At 46.8% G+C, this 14,667-nt stretch overlaps 1 protein-coding gene across 1 annotated transcript in view; it reads right to left on the bottom strand.

The window, feature by feature from the left end:
* LOC144687534 (uncharacterized) overlaps positions 1-14,667 on the bottom strand; it is a 97,819-nt gene that overhangs the window by 81,996 nt on the left and 1,156 nt on the right. Inside the window, exons 2-6 of the mRNA XM_078553803.1 lie at positions 14,387-14,413; positions 12,620-12,664; positions 11,237-11,305; positions 9,932-10,027; positions 6,926-6,952 (exon numbers count right to left, since the gene is read on the bottom strand). Coding sequence (XP_078409929.1) covers positions 6,926-6,952; positions 9,932-10,027; positions 11,237-11,305; positions 12,620-12,664; positions 14,387-14,413 — 264 coding nt within the window. The remainder of the gene's footprint in view (positions 1-6,925; positions 6,953-9,931; positions 10,028-11,236; positions 11,306-12,619; positions 12,665-14,386; positions 14,414-14,667) is intronic.

Genomic DNA, 14,667 nt, shown 5'->3' with positions numbered 1-14,667 from the left:
GATCCACAATGTCCTCCCAACATCCATGGCACTGATCATTGTTTAATTTGTTATTGTTGCAACATTGCTCGGTCACAGAGCGATAGAGTCAGGGGTGTGGCTCAGAGAAAAAGGTCCTTCGGCCCTTTGAGGATGTGCGCGTAAACACCTTCCTAAGTCGCCTAATCACATTTCCCAGCACTATCCCCATGGCCTTGTATGCCATGGCATCACAACTGCACATCCAAATACTTATTACATGTTAGGATGGTTTCTGCATCTACCACCCTTTCAGGCAGTGTGTTCTACATTCCCAACACACTCTGTGTGCAAAGGTTACTCATCAAACCACCTGTCAACCTCATGCCCTTTACCTTAAATCAATGCCACCTGGTTACTCATCCCTCCTCCAAGGGATGAGTTCCTTTCTGTCGACCCTATCTATGCCCCTCATAATTTTATAAACCTCAATAATGTCACCCCTCAATCTCCTCTGCTCCAGGGAAAATAACCCCAGTCTATGCTATGTCTCCTCAAAGGTCAAACTCTCCAGCCCAGCCAGCATCCTGGTCAACAACCTCTGCACTCTCTCCACTCCAATCACATCCCTCCCGTGAAGCACATTTCACAACCGCACGCAGAACTGTAGCTGTGGCCTAGGCAGCGTTTTCTGCACTTGGAACATTACCTCCCTGCTCCAAATTCTATTCCTTGGCTAATAAAGGCAAGTATGGCATTTACCTTCTTAAACACCTTATGTACCTGTCCCACTACCTGTTGACATGCACAGCAAGGTCCCTCTGATCCTCCTTACTTTCCACGGTCCTACCATTCATCATGCATTCCCGTGCCTTGTCTGTCCTGCCCAAGTGCATGACCTTACACTTATCTACATAACATTCCATTTGGCGTTCATTAGCCCATCTGACCAGCCCGTCTATATCCGCCTGTAATGTAAGGCTATCCTCCTCACTATTTGCCACCCCACCAATGTTCGTGTCCATAGGTTCTGGAAGGTTGAGCGCATAATGAGCTAGGGGGAAAGGGATGAAGTGTGTCACTGTGTGCACACTAACTGATTCACTGTCCTTGTTGTTCATTTCAGCATCATCAGAGCATGGCCGCCAGGAAGAACTGCAGATGCCCCTTCTCACACCTGAGGGCCCTCAAGTGTCACCTGCGTCACACCATTTCTGCGAGGCAGGCACCAGCGCAGATACTAGCACCTCGGTGGCATTGCAACATTGGCTAGTGTCCCGGGGCACAGTGGAGTGGGCACTTCACAATCACTGGAGGAGCTGGCAGAGACAGAGTGCCGATAGCGCCAGCAGTCGGAGGACTACACGGGACCAGGCACATGTTCAGTTGGTGCGTGATGATGTGCCTCTGGAGTCGTCTGCGATGCAGCAGCTGCAGGAAATGCGACAAGGTGTGCGGGAGCATCTGGGAGTGATACATGAGGCTATGCTTCGCTTGGTGTTCGTGATGGAAGAATCCACGCAGAGCATCAGTGATGCAATGAGCCTTCATGCTTCCTCCATGGAGAGAGTGGAGACTCTTGTGGAGAGGCACCTCCAGGAGAACAATCAGGTCCTGCTGGGGTTATGCTCGGACCTGCAAGCCCTCACAGCGGCAGTGGCCACAGCTGGTCAGTGTCAATGTGGGAGATGGTGTGGGCTTCAAGCTTCCCAGCTCATTGCCCATCCATCCACGGTGAGCAGGGAGGTCCGAGGTGACCTCACGTTGGCGCAACAGCTGCCTGTCATCTCTGCGGGCACCTCTCATGGTGCTCTGGATGAGGGCACCAGCTGCTCCGCCCCTCTCCCAGTGACCGCTTCATCGGGTGAGGCTGCGACGACTGGGGAGATGCCAGCTGTGCAACTGGCAGACCCCTCCCAGGTGGGGCCAGCACAAGCTCCACGGGCCAGAGGACAACTGCCAAGGTCAGCGAGGCCAACAGGACAGCAGAGTCAGCAGGCTGGCTCAGATGCCACTCCGTGTGATGGGGTGGCACCAAGACGTAGCACCCGTAAATGTAAGTATAAGGCACCTTAGGCACACCATGGGTTTCTCACTGGTGCTTTTGTGCTGGCCCGAGATTAGGTACTTATGATTTTTTCTGCTTGATTAAAGTCTTGTTTTGGATTTGTGAGAACTTCTGATGGTTAAAATAAAACCAGATGTGTTACCATGGCTGAGGGTGGCTCCTTTGTTCTGAATTTGTATGTTTAAGATAAATGTCATGAGTGTTTGTTTGGACACTGAAGTTTATGTCCAAAGCCCTTAGTTGCAGCTGATGACCTGGCAGATTTAGCACTTCGGTGCCAAGTATGGAAGCGCCAGTTAAGGCTGGTCCTGCTGATCCATTTGTGCGGAGCTAGCTGAAGGTTCGTTGGATTAAAGCCTCCCAGGTGTCCCTGCCTCCTTGGTGTAGTCCCGGGTCAGCGTTTAGCCCCTCAGCATTCCCCTGTGCTCCCTCATCCTCAGAATCAGTGCTGGACACATCGTGTGCAGCCGCATCTGCTGCGTCAACTTCTTCATCGTCCACTGCGTCCCCCCTTTCCAGCGCAAGATTGTGGGGAGCTCAGCAAGCAACCACTATCACCGACACACTATCTGGGGGGTACTGGAGTGCGCCCCCCGAGCAGTCCAGGCATCAGAAGCGCATCTTGAGAAGACCAATGGTTCTCTCCACCACAGCCATTGTGGAGCCGTGGCTCCTATTGTAGCGCTGCTCAGCTTCTGTTCTTGGATGGTGGAGAGGCGTCACGAGCTACCTTCTGAGGGGATAGCCCTTGTCACCCAGCAGCCACCCATCCAGCCGGGCTGGAGCACTGAAGTGCCTCGGCACCTGGGAGTGTCTGAGGATGTAAGCATCATGGGAACTGCCTGGGTACCTTGCACAGACTTGTGAATCAGCATCCTGTGATCACACACTATCTACACGTTCATGGAGTGGAAGCCCTTCCTGTTGACGAAGGCACCGGGCTCAACTGCTTGCGCCTTGATGGCCACATGTGTACAGTCTATTGCACCCTGGACGCGGGGGAAGCCAGCAATGGCTGCGAAGCCTCTGGCTCACTGTGTATGACTTGCCTGGCCCCAACATAAGTGGATGAAGGTCAATGCACGTATGAACAGAGTGTCTGTAACCTGCTTGGCACAAGTGTGGACAGCTGATTGGGAGACACTGCAAAGATCACTCACCGAGCCCTGGAAGGAGCCAGAAGCATAGAAGTTGAGGGCAACTGTGACCTTCAGAGTCATTGGCATGAGGTGTCCACCCACACAGTTAGGAGAGATCTCTGGGTCAATCATCTGACAGATGTAGTTAACTGTCTCCCTTGACAGTCGGAGCCTCCTTCGGCACTGCACCTCAGTCATATTGAGGTAGCTGCTTCACCGTCTGTAAACCCTGGCAGCAGGATAGTGGCGTCTTCTGCGACCCCTTCTGCCTCGGACAACCTCTTGGCCCTGCTCCCCTTGTGCTTGTGCCTGTCCTCCCAAAGGTGGCTCCTCTGGAGGTTCAATGTGCACTCCTGGCCTCCTCCTTATTTAGCCCTCCCTTCCTCCTCAGAGGAGCTGCCTCCAGTGGACATGTCACAACCCATACCCAAGCTAAGGGGAGGACCCGGAAAGCTGCAGGCCCGATAAAGATTACTGACTGCAGAGCGCTGAACTGGAGGTCCAAAGTACACAGGAAGCTGCTGGAATTCATTCTGAACTGCTGCAGATCACACAGGCGAGTTTAAATCACTTTCTGCAATAAATACTTCACAGACCAGATTGACGACCCCACTGAGCCCTCTTATCCCGCCCGTGGATGAGTTTTATTAAAAAGTCGCTTACCCGCCGGCCCATTGTGCCCATGCGCCAACCCGAACATCGCACGGGATTCTGAAAATCACCATCAATTGACGATTTAAGGGCCTTAATTAGCCCGTTAATTAATGACGGGCGTGCGTTGAACTTCATCGCGTGCCCTCCCAGCAAAATATCGCCATGGCGAGCGGTGACTTTGGGACGGTCCCGCATGTCAAACAGAAAATTCTGCCCCATAGGTTCATATCCCCCCCCCCACTACAGCTGCTGGAATTTAAATTCAATTAATAAATCTGGAATATAAAAAAAACTACTCTGAGCAATAATTTTGCTGCAAAGTGGTGTAGTGGTAATGCTACTGGACTAGGTATAGAGACCCAGGCTAATGCTCTGGGGATTTGGATTCAAATCCCACCAGGGCAACTGGTGGAATTCAAATACAATTAATTTTATAAAAATCTGGAATATAAAAAGCTGCTTCATGCAGCAGTCCTGCGTATCTGCAGATGAAATGGCTCACGGACTCCCAGACTGCTTGTATTTTCTGCCGCCTTGAGGGGTCCATGTTCTGTGTGTACATAGATTGTGGGGGAGGTTGCAGCCCCTTTTTGGTTTCCTGAAGGGGCTGCTCCTGAGGTTTTGGCTGCACTTCAGCCCCGTGCTCCTGATCTTTGACCACCCAGTGTGGTGTGGGGTGGGCAGTGAGGAGGACCTCCTCGTTAGCCTGCTCCTGGGCCTGGCCAAGGTGGCCATCCACAGTTGAGGGGATCATCCAGCCCAATTGTCTACCTGTCTTACGTGGCTATGTTTGTGACTGGGTGTCCTTGGAGAGGAAGGACACAGTGTCCACTGGTATGCTTGAGGCTTCCAGCGACCGGTGGGCTGGACTGCATCATCGGCCCCCAAAACAACATTTTAGTTTGATTTGCTAAGTTTCTTTTAAAAAAATTATCTTTTTGTTACAGTGCCCCTTTAAGGGGATATCAATTTGTTTAATTAGTTAACTTGTTAATTAGTCTATTTTATTTATACTCAAAGAGTACAAAGAGAGACCAGAGGGCAGTAGGTAGGATGGATGACCTCCTCGTGAACTTGTTCCTGGGCCTGGTCAAGTTAGCCATCAACAGGTCCAGGCAGCGGGCGATCGAGGGAGTCATCTGGCTCGACTGTCTGCACCTCTTCCATGGCTATGTTTGTGGCTGGCTGTCCCTGGAAAGGGAGCACATGATGTCTGCCGGCACCATCGAGGCCTTCCGTGCTCAGTGGGCACCAAGGGGCCTGGGGTGCTTTATTGACCCCTCTAATCACATTTTGGTTTGATGTTTATAAGTTTCTTTTAAGGTTTTGGTTTTCTTTTTGCAGTATCCCTTTAAGGGGCTGCTTTTTTACTTTGTTCCCTGTCCTGTTAATTTAGTTTAATTGGTTTTTAATAAAAGAGTCAAAAGAGTATAAAGAGAGACCAGAGGCGTTTGGGCAGGGTAATGCTACTGGACTAGTGGAGGACCTCCTTGTAAGCCAAATCCTGGACCTGGCCAAGGTGACCAGTAATAGGTCCAAGCAGCAGGCGGTCGAGGGGGTCGTCCGGCCCGATTGCCTGCCCTTCTTCTGGGCTACGTTCGCACCCGAACGTCTCTAGAGAGGGAGCATACGATGTCCACAGGTACGCTTGAGTCCTCCTGCAACCAGTGGGCACCGCAGGGGCTGGAGTGAATCATTAGTCCTCAAAATGACATTTTAATTTAATTAGATAAGTTTCCATTAAAGTTTTGTCTTTTGTTACAGTGCCCCTTTAAGGGGCTGTCATTTTGTTAATTCGCCCTATTTGTTTAATTGTTGTGCTCAAAAGAGAATAAAGAGAGACCACTGGGATATGGGGTTATTTGGTAGGTAGCAGACATATCTAATGCTGCATTCTGTAAATAAGCCTATTATCAAGAAAAGGATTAGTATCTAGTTTCATGCTTCGCCAACTGGCTTGGGATCAAATTATCATGTTACACTCAATACTGCCATTTAAAATGCTCATATTTTGCTAGGAATCTGATAGCAGTGGACTTGTAATATAAGGAATGTCAATTTAATATAAGTCATAAATGTATTTAAGGAATGTCAAGGATGAGAAAAGCCTATCAGTCCATCAATACCCATCACTTTTGTGCATTAACTCTCCCACATGCCATCTTACTGTATGCTAATAACCTCAATGCTTTGTCTCTGTTTTATATTGTTTGGTAGATTATTCCAATTCAGTAAGTACTCTTTGAGTAAAGAAGTTCTTGAAATCTGAAATAAATTAATTTATTAGTAAGTTCCACTTTTTAACTTCTAGCTGTACACTTTGAATCCTTTAAAATCTATGTTGCATTGTCACACCGAAAGAGAGTTTGACAAACATTTTAAGTACAAAATCAACCTGGCTCAGTTTGATAAGGGTCAGAAGTTCGTTCAAGGCCTATTCGCGGACTTGCGTACATAATCTAGCCTGACTTGAGAATTCCTTAAAGTAAGGCTCATTACAATTTATTTTCTGAGATAGAAAAGTTGAAAAAGATCCTGGGAAGTTTCGCTGCCCCCAGTATCGTGGGTAAATTTAACCTAAACTGCCCATCAGGAAACAACCAGCAGTCGATTGTCCACCCATCTTAAACCGGGCCTATCGATTTCAATGGGAAATAGGGAGTAAAATGAGTGGCTATTCTGATCCTATTCTCACCAGCCAGATGGGGCTAAAATTACTCTCCTTGAGACCAAGCCAGACCAGGCCTTCTCTGGTATCCCCTAGCATAATCATACACCTACAAGCCCAGAGAAGATTGACTGGTGCTTCATCACTCGGTCAATAGTGTGAAGAATGGGTATAGGGAAAATATGGAAAATAAATTACTTACAAAATTAAATTTAAAAGAAAGCTGGCAAAGTTTAAAGTCTTCAAAACTGACTCCAGATACTCAGGAATGACACTCCTCTCAGTGCTGATCTTAGTGACAGTCAACTTGAAGCTTTCCCCTTTATATTTCAGCTGACAGCTTTAATAAAACAGTCAGCAGGTTTCATCCCCAGGGGGAAGTTACAGCACCGTTCGTAATGAAAGTAAACAGCAAAGCTAAAATCAGTGATTACTTACCCGAGCACCTGAAGCTCCTTGCTCGCCCTGTAAAATAAAATTGACAGCTTAGTGGGTGCATGTTGAAAGATGATGAGGAATGAATGATGCTGTGGATGAGCAAAGTGCCTCCATCACCTCTGGGACCTGATCAGGGATAAACCGGCACCCCTGAAAAGGCACAGAATTCTTTGTGATTCTCATGGGAAGAGGGTGGGATGGGGTGGGGTTGGAGGGAGGATGCTGATAATACTCCGCTATGAAAACCTTCATGGGGGCACTTGGGACATCTCTCTGATATCCTATATGGTCAGTCCACCCTTGGACCCAGATCAAAGCGTAGCCCACATTAATGGGACAAAAGATCCCTCTCCTTTCATATACAGGGATCCTATGCACAATGAGCCTACTGCTATTCAACCTATGCTTATGGGTCCACCTCATGAAGCTGGCTGCTATTTAATGACAATGACACTAAGTTGGAAAGCCCAGTCAGTGGGGTCATATGATAGCTGGCACAGGAAGTAGGGTCATACAGTTTAGAAGGATTTGGCCTATCGTAGCTATGCTGGCTCTTGGAGCAGAATGTTTTCAATGGTGGGGTTTCCTGCCCAATCACGGTTACCCCACAGCCATTTAACGCCCCATGGAGTATTAATTGACTGGAGGCGGGACTTCCACCCCTCACTCTGGAGGAAGTCCCACCTCAGAGAGCTGCCAGCCAGTCGGATTCGCTGGCAGCTCTGTAGTGCCAGTAAGACCGGTGACCATGGATAGGATCACAAGCAGTTCAACCAGTCTAAGTCCTGGAGCCCAAAGGACCAGGTAGGTGCAGTGTCTTATGGCAAGGATGGGAGGGGTGGCCCAGAGAGAGGGGAAAGAGGAATTGGGGGCCTGATGTCAAGGCCAGATGGGAGGGGAGCACCCACAGTGGTGGTGGGGGGTGTGTAGGGAAAACCTTAAGGACGGTGCCCAATCCAGAAATAGGGCCACTGATGGAGGTGCCAACCTCCACCTCTCCACCCAAGGCCTAAGCAGTGTGACCTGCTGGGCTTCCTCTGCCCCTGACGTCCTCCCACTTTCGTCAAACTTGAGGCCGGGCAGGTAGGGGCCCTTAAGTGGCCAAAAGTTGATCACTTAAGGGCCTCAAATGGGGCGAGTGCTGGTGGGCAGACCTAGGCCTCGCCCACCTCCCCATAAAATTGTGGACAGGTCGCAGCAGGCAGGTAACTGGTGGGCTGGGGAATTTTACAGGCTCCCTGCCTGCAAACCCATTGGCAGGTGTGGGTAAAATTATGCCTTTGGTAAAGGTACCTAGTTAGTCCGGCCCAGCTCTTTCCCCATAGATCTTCAAATATCCCCCGTCAAGTATTTATACAATTTTCTTTTGAAAATGGCTGTTGAACCTGCTTCCTTACAGGCAGTGCATTCCAGATCATAACAACTCGCATCATTAAAGAAATTCTCCTCCCCCAGTTCTTTTGCCAATTATCATATCCTACCAATATCTCACTCCTGAGGAGAGAATTAAGGCTGATTGTTGGGGCTGAGCAGTGAGAAGTTTGGAAAGAGAATGCAGGGGTAAGTTCTTTTTTGTGACAAATTTGATGTAGGAGATTTTAAGAATTTTATTTTAATACCAACCCAAACTCACTTGCATTAATTCAGAGGAGTCTTGAAAACAATCTTTTTGAAAGGAAATACCCTCTATCATTGCAACACACTAGTCACTTCTCATGCTGTAGGGGGTTAACCTTTCTAGTTCCATTCTGACTGGAAGCTCAAAGAACAGCACCTCATCTTTTGATGTAGCTTCCAGCTTCAACAATTTCAGATTAAAAGCATTGCTCACATTTTTTCAGACAGCACTGATAATGATTCTTGACTTTGTGCTAACAGGGAAAACAGGTGATAGTGTATCTGCCGCCCACTTTACATCTCTCCACATTGGCTTCAATCGCAATAAAAATGCAGACAGATGGGAAACAGGCATTCGATTCGGAGCCACCCGCTGTACACTATTGCACAAAGTCAAAATCCAGCCCAGTGAAGTCACAGCTGTCTGGTTGTGTTCAGTACCAGATGGAGTAGATCACAATGTTAATGGGGGGGCCTGTCAGCTGCAGAGTGAGAACTCTACCACGGCTCTGATAAATAACACTTTAGAGAGATGCAAACCATTAATGGAAGTAAAATTGCCTCTGCACTGACTATTCAATTACACCATTTTAAAGAGATCACTTGCCCTGACCCATTGATCGACTAACATGGCCCATGCTAATATAGTCCTATGGACAGAATGGTTTCCAACCCTCCAGGATTGTCCTGCTGTTTCCAGAAACTAAAAATTAATCTCCCTGACACTGCTACGGATAACATTCAGAAGAAAAATCAAAAGGACTTAAAATGAAATTGTATTTGTTATTTCTTTTCTTTGAACACTTTCAATTATTAGTTATTAAAATATTGGATATGGGAGAAAAGGTAGTTTGCCTGGTGGTCAACAATCATCCAAGAAGTTTCTTCAACAACACCTTCCAAACCTGTGACCTCTACCAGCTAGGAAGACAGCAGGCACATAGGAACATCACCACATTCATGATCTCCTCTAAGTCACACACAATCCTGACCTGGACCTATATCGCCATTCCTTCATTGTCAAAGAATCAAAATCCTTGAACTGCCTACCTATCAGCACTGTGGGAGTACTAACACCACACAGACTGTAGCAGTTCAAGAAGGCAGTTCACCAACCACCTTCTCCCTGCAGGGCAAATAGGATTGTGCAACAAATGCAATACCTCCATCCCATGAATTAATAAATCAGAGAGTCTTTACTTTCCAGTTGGCATTGGAAGGCAGTGCAGTGTGAGGGTAGAGGTGTTATGCCACTGACGGTGGGAGCAAGGGAGTAGGCCGAGAACTCAAGCAAAGAAACCTCCAGGAATAACTCCAAACAGAGTGGGCAATCCCAAACTTACAGTAAATAAACGTTCAGTATGATAATTACTTTGCACAGTTACTGACCTTGATAGAGAGGCCTGGTTGCCCTTGAGGCCCTGGCTGCCCTGGAAGTCCCGGTGGGCCTGCCACCCCTGGAAATCCTGGCTCCCCACTCGGACCCTAAATATAAAAGTTGCTTAAGCAGTGAAGGCAAATTCTCATTAAAATGGAAGGGTCGCCAGCTGAATTGCTGCAAACCTTAGTTGAGGTGAAGAAGGTTACCAGAGGCAAATCACTTTCGTAAGCTTCTTTAAAATAAAAGCAAAATACTGTGGATGCTGGAAATCCAAAATACAAACAGAAGATGCTGGAAAAACTCAGCAGGTCTGGCAAAATCTGTGGAGAGAGAAACAGAGTTAATGGCCAGAATTTTTCCGTCAGCAAGCTGGGGGTGGAGCCTGCGAAAATGACTCAGGATGACTTTGGAGGGAACCCCCAACGTCATCCCGCCCCATTTAAATATTCAGGAAGGTGGGGGTAGAGCGCAATGAGGTGTCCACCCGCCGACCTGTCAATGGCCAATTGAGGCCATTGACGGAATAATTAAGCCAATTAAAGGCCCTGCTCGTCAAACCTTAAGGTTGGTGGGCAGGCCAGGAGCCCCAGCGGGCTTCTGAAAAAACATGAAACCTCATTCACTGGCGGGATGAGGTTTCATGTCTGTTTTAAAAAACTTTAATAAACTTTATGTGATATTTATTAACATGTCCCATCTCGTGTGACATTGTCACATGAGGGGGACATGTTAATAATTTTTTTATTTTTCAAGTTTATAAAACTTTCAGCGCTCTCCCTGAGGCAGCACTTAGTCTCAGGGAGATGTGCGCTCTTTCGCGTGCATGCGCAAAAGAGCGCACTTTGACAGTTGGGGAATCCCTCCACCCCCCGCACAGGGAGCGCATAGCGCTTCCCATCGGGTGGCCCGCTGGGCAGGCCTTAATTGGCCCACCCACTCAAAATGGCAGCAGGGCCCGTTTTGGCGGCGGCTATCGGCTGCCCGCTCGCCGCCGAGCATGTGGGGCCCGCCTGCCCATCAAGGGCAAAATTCTGCCCAATGTTTCGAGTCAAGTGTGACTCTTCTTCGGAACTGTCGCAACTTTGAAGCAACTGGGAGACTATAATCAACGCACCATTCATGTCTCTTAAAACTTTTAGAATCATAAGGCAAATATATTTCTCTATTCGGCAATTGTTTCTCACCAGTGCCAGGCAGAGAAAATCACCACCGTATTTATGTGTCTCCAAAATAAACAACTGAAAAATCTATATCAAAGTAGAGTTTTTGGTCACCCTCATGCTTCATTTGCATGCATCTTAACCAATACTTACTGGAGATCCAGGTTCTCCTCTCCGTCCAGGAATGACATCAGTTCCTCCCAGAACATATCCAGGTTCTCCCTTTAAAAAGACAATGAAATCCGGTGATTGGGATGATTGACAAGATGCTAAGACTGGACTTAGTTGGTCCATGCAAAATAAGACCAAATCTGAAAATATTTTTGATTTTTTAAAATTCATTTATGGAGTGTGGGCGTCACTGGCTAGGCCAGTACTTATTGCCCATTCCTAATTGCCCTTGAGAAGCTGATGGTGAGCTGCCTTCTTGAACCGCTGCAGTCCACTTGGGTGTGATGGAGTTCAGCTCTGTAACAGTTTCTCTCTTCATTTCAAGACGAATAACTCTCATGCTCTCCTGATCTTGTTGGTGCACCTCACCCCTAAAAGCAGCAGAAAATAGAGGAAGAGCAGGAGGCCATTCAGCCTCTCGGGCCTGTTCCACTATTCAATTAGATCATGGCTGGTCTGTACCTCCACTCCATTTACCTCCCTTAGCTCCATATCCCTTGATACACATACCCAACAAAAATCTATTGATCTCAGTTTTGAAGCTGAATTGTGCGTACCATCTAGAAGGTGCACTGCAACAACTTGCCAAGCCTCCGTCGACAGCACCTTCCTTCACTGTTGCTGGGTCAAAAACCTAGAACTTGCTTTGTAGCAGCACTGTGGGCATACTGTACATCACCTAGACTGCAGCAGTTCAAGAAGGCGGCTCACCACCACCTTTTCAAGAGCAATTAAGAACGGGCAACAAATGCTGGCCTTGACAGCGATGCTCACGTTCCATATCCCCCAGCATCCACAGCCTTTATGAGGGAAAATTTCCGGTTTTCTACTGAAAGGACTGGCCTGCCCTGTTGTATGTCATGTTGCTTTGTGTTGTGTGACTAGAACCAATATTAGGACATATCATATAATCAATAACAGCAGCCCCAAGTTAAGCATAGATTCATACGGCACAGAAAGAAACCATTTGGCTCAATGTGGCTGCGCTGGCTCTTTGAAAGAGCTATCCAAATAGCCATGCTCTCTCTACTCTTTACCCATAGTCCTACAATTGTTCTCCTTCTCACGTATATATCCAATTCTCTTTTGAAAGTTAGCATTGGATCTGCTTTCACTTTCCTTTCAGAGGGTGCATTCCAGATCATAACAACTGATTGCGTAAGAAAATTAATTTCCTTATGTTGCCTCTTTTTTTTGTCAACTGCCTTAAATTTGTACCCGCTAGTTACTCACCCTCCGGCAGTGGAAACAATTTCTCAATATTGTAATCCTCATAGGACTGACTTCTCATTACAATTTCTGTAAATTGTTGTCTTTTTACAGCCAGCCCACCAGGAACTATAATACGCGAAATACCATACTCACCCTGTCACCTTTAGGACCTGGAGGTCCTTTAAATCCGTGGAGCCCCTAGGGGAAAGAAAGTCCACAGGTTACAGAGAATGCAGGAGAAAAATATGGAAGCAATAATGAGCGCCTGAATGCAACTCTGTGGGAAGCTGAGGGTAGGCAGGAGGTCTGAAGGATAAAAAAAATCCTTCTCATCCCTTTTTATCATAAAAACAGAAATGATAGCAATGCAAAGCAGATCTGTCATCATCTGAGAGAGATAGGTCAGCTTAGCATTTAGGGTGAGTTTTTATATCAGAACTTGTGAAAGGTACTGCATTCTGACAAAGGATACTGCATTCTGATACAGGGTCCCAATCTAAACCTTAATCTGTGTTTCCCCCCCTCGCACTCTGAATGAGTGGAGCACAATTCCAGCGGTTTCTGTTTCCATTTCAGATTTGCAGCACGAGATCATAAGAAAACTTAAATTTTTTTGATAATCTCAAGTCTTTCTGTCATTCTCTGGTGCATTGTGTTCAGGTATTCATCAGTGCTCTTCAATCATTCATTTTGTAAACATTAAAGGAGCTTAATTTCCATGGGGAATCCTTGTTTACAGCAGATGCTAAAACCACCAGTTCCATTAGATTTGATATCAGGAATTTGGTATGGGAGCCAAGAAATCAAGATGTTTGGTGATGATATATGTGTCTATATATCGTTGCTATGCTTTGGCAACCTGTGATGAGCTGTGGTATTCACAAAATGTGTCAGTGATTTCCAAGGGGTAATTTTTCTGACTTTGCACCCTGTCAAAATATATCAACAGTTTCTGCACTTGCTGCGTATCAATTTCTGACCATTTACGATCATGGAATAGTACAGCACAGAAGAAGGAGGCCATTCAGCCCATCAAGTCTGGGCAGGCTCTTTCAAAGAGCCAGGCCCCTGCTCTCTCTCCACATCCCTGCAATGTTTTCCCCAATCAAGTATTTATCTAATTGCCTTTTTTGGAAATTATATTGAATTTGAATTAGTGGCTGGAGAATTGTACACAGTGGATCACAGGGTTTCTGATTTGTGCTCATAATGGGCTAGGCTGGGGGCTAGAAAATGACCCATTCAGAGCCAAAATTGGAAAGTTCAGGGAATCCAGAAGGAGACCTCAGCAGCAAGGGCATTGGTTACCCCTTCATCATTCCGCCACATGTAAACATGAAGCAGGCCCCAGGAATTCAACTAAATTCCCAGTTGACTGATAGCAGCAGCTCCCGAGGGACTGGATGGTGATTGGCATCAACAGGGTAGCATGACAAGCTCCCAACTCATTGATGACGGGAATGGGCCTAATTCTGGACTCCTCTTTCCCATCCAACAAAGGCCTCACTCCTTGCAGTGAAAATTTTGAAGCACTGTTCGGGTCTCTTCAGCTCCTGTTAAAAAGGATCCCTCATCTTCTGGCCCCCACCACCAGATGCCCCACATCCTCAGTGGCAACAGGCTCTCACGGTGTCGAACATCCCACCAGGAGCCTGCTCCCCATCCCTCCTCCAACATACATAATGAAGACAAGAAGGAAAACTGGGGTTCAGGGTCAGGCAGGTTGCAGCAAGCGGTGTGCCCCCACCTCCGCCCCCCCCCAGAAATTTTCAGGTCAGTCCACATAGTGACCAAAAGGCATCATCTATGAAATACTAGAGGTTTACTAAGCGAGAAGCTGCATTCTATTCCAGAATTAAGTTAAATGAAAGCCACACATATATTTTAACAGATGAAATTAGATTTTGTTCAGCTACTTACTCTATCCCCTTGTATTCCTTGGGGACCCTACAACACAAGATAAATAATGCAACATCTTATTAGCTCTTTCTGAAGTGGCTCCTGTGGATCTGTATTTATAACCAACTTTAGAAAAGATAATAATTGACGGTTGACAAAGCTTCAAGTTGATAATTCAATCGAGCATGTGTTTAAATTGTACCGTGAGATATCATCCAACAATCACATCATCATTTCAGTGTAATTTGCTCTTTTGTCGGATGCATTAATTCATTTATTTTAAATAGTTAACATCTGTGTAC

The sequence above is a fragment of the Cetorhinus maximus genome, chromosome 12 (genome assembly GCF_964194155.1).
Source record: "Cetorhinus maximus chromosome 12, sCetMax3.hap1.1, whole genome shotgun sequence".
Lineage (NCBI taxonomy): Eukaryota > Metazoa > Chordata > Chondrichthyes > Lamniformes > Cetorhinidae > Cetorhinus > Cetorhinus maximus.
Note: the sequence above shows the minus strand (reverse complement) of the source record. Positions and strands in the feature narration are given on the sequence as shown.